Raw genomic sequence first — 2,600 nt, forward strand, 5'->3', positions numbered from 1 at the left:
CATAAGGGGGGATATGATCACCATGTATAATACATAAGGGGGATATGATCTCCATGTATAATACATAAGGGGGGATATGATCTCCATGTATAATACATAAGGGGGGATATGATCTCCATGTATAATACATAAGGGGGGGATATGATCACCATGTATAATACATAAGGGGGGATATGATCTCCATGTATAATACATAAGGGGGGATATGATCTCCATGTATAATACATAAGGGGGATATGATCACCATGTATAATACATAAGGGGGATATGATCTCCATGTATAATACATAAGGGGGGATATGATCTCCATGTATAATACATAAGGGGGGATATGATCTCCATGTATAATACATAAGGGGGATATGATCACCATGTATAATACATAAGGGGGGATATGATCTCCATGTATAATACATAAGGGGGATATGATTTCCATGTAGAATACATAAGGGGGGATATGATTTCCATGTATAATACATAAGGGGGGATATGATTTCCATGTAGAATACATAAGGGGGGATATGATTTCCATGTATAATACATAAGGGGGATATGATCTCCATGTATAAATACACAAGTGGTCCAGAAAGTGAGCTTAGCTTTGAGTTATTCACTTTCAGGTAATTACAGAGGACAAGGGGAACCCTTTACATCTGGAGGAAAAGAGATTTAACCTCCATATATAGGATTGAGTATATGGAGGATCTGTATTTATTTGTTTGTATTTTTTTCTTGTTTGCACTAGGGGAATGTCTCTTTTTTCAGTCTGCCTAACTATATAACTGTGTAAGTATCTTTTACGATGCAAAACACTCTGATCCGCCTTCATTGGACAGTAATATTTCCACCAACATCTGAGATTTGGGGTAAAGAATTCTTTCACTTGACATGGTTGAGACTGGCTCATGTTTTCTGCAAAACCTTTTAATTTTACATCTACGTTTGCAAAATTGTTCTAGAATTTCTACATTTGATGTAGTGATTTGTAATAAATCATTGTATTTGATGAAGGAAGGAAAACATGAATTGTATATATTTTTTAATACTTGCATATATTGTATATTGAACAATAATACTGAGTGTTGTTTCTAAATTTTTTATTTACAAGTATTAAAAGTGAGTTCTATTGTTGCAATGCAGAATCAGACAATTTTGAAGGAATTATTTCTTTCTGGACTGTCCGATCTTCCAACTCTTCATCTCCCTCTGTTCCTCTTCTTCCTTCTCATCTACCTTCTGACAGTAATCTGGAATTTGCTGATCATTGTCCTTGTAGCCACCGATTCTCACCTCCATGTTCCTATGTATTACTTCCTTGGGAACCTGGCCGGTTTGGACCTGTGTTGTTCTTCAGTCATCATCCCACGAATGCTATTTGATCTTCATACCAAGAGAAGAAAGATTACAACAATGGCTTGTATGACCCAACTCTTCTTCTTTACAATTTTTATTTTTTATGAGACTTTTCTGTTGTCCATCATGTCCTATGATCGATACATCGCTATTTGTAAGCCATTGCATTACATAGAGTTGATGAGTTGGAAAATGTGTCTATATTTGTTATGCAGTGGGTGGTGTCTCAGTTTTATCTATTCTTCAGTTCACACATTTTATGCTTTTAAATTAACCTTTTGTGAATCAGATATTATAGAAAGTTTCTTCTGTGACCTTCAACAGTTGTTTCAGATCTCCTGCAGCGACATCTTCATCAACATTCTGCTCATTTTTTTCTTGGGTGGCTTCCTTGCAATGGGGAATCTAATAATGACCTTCTTCCCCTACGTCTATATATTCAAAACTGTTCTAAAGATGAAAGTGAAGGGCAATAGGAGTAAAGTTTTCTCTACATGTACCCCTCATCTCACAGTGGTGATGATGTATTATGTTTCTGTTTGCTTTAATTATTTTCAACCAAATGGAGGTCATCAGTTTGCTGGTAAAAAAGTGGTGTCCATGTTTTACACCGTGATACTTCCTCTCCTCAATCCTCTGATTTATAGTTTGAGGAACCAGGATTTCAGAACAGCATTCCGAGATGTTTTAAGGAAGATCATCCCCAATGCGATATAGAATTCACCTAAATTAATCCTTTTGTAAAGGTCATTTTTTTCCTGTATGTTAGAATTTGATATCAACAAATGATTATGATGGCTGATTTTATTGATGGTAATGGTAAAATCAGCCATCATAATCATTTGTTGATATCAAATTCTAACATAAAATAAACCAAAAAAGTGCTGAACTAAAAAATAAAATTACATGACCTGAGTTATCATATAAATGAGACTTTATATAAATAAATATACAAAAAGCAATTTGTGCTAAAACATAATGTGCATAAATGGTGTCTGTGACAAACACATAACAAGTGATAAGTGTAAGACAACAGTCTGTGAGCATTTACAATGTGCCCAAGACTAACTCAGATATTGAACATGTCAACACTCTGAAGACAAGTGCTGTTCATCCCAATTCTTCATTAAAAAGAAACACGGTTTCTTGATCTTAAATATTTCCACATGGGGCAGGAAAACCAATGTATGCTGCTTACCAGACTTATATGACCCCAAAAAACAGTGGTTATAAGCGCTTGTGGAAAC

The 2,600-nt window shown here is 35.1% G+C and overlaps 1 protein-coding gene across 1 annotated transcript; it reads left to right on the top strand.

Moving 5' to 3' along the window:
- The first annotated feature begins 1,134 nt into the window (after positions 1–1,134).
- Positions 1,135–2,292, top strand: LOC149452014 (olfactory receptor 8G17-like). Its single transcript, XM_089689893.1, has one exon. The coding sequence runs from the start codon at positions 1,135–1,137 to the stop codon at positions 2,068–2,070; it is 936 nt and encodes a 311-aa protein (XP_089546019.1). The 3' UTR covers positions 2,071–2,292.
- Positions 2,293–2,600: the final 308 nt, after the last annotated feature.

The sequence above is a fragment of the Staurois parvus genome, unplaced genomic scaffold, assembly GCF_062004578.1.
Source record: "Staurois parvus isolate SC_StPar_1 unplaced genomic scaffold, SC_StPar_1.0 ptg000503l, whole genome shotgun sequence".
NCBI lineage: Eukaryota > Metazoa > Chordata > Amphibia > Anura > Ranidae > Staurois > Staurois parvus.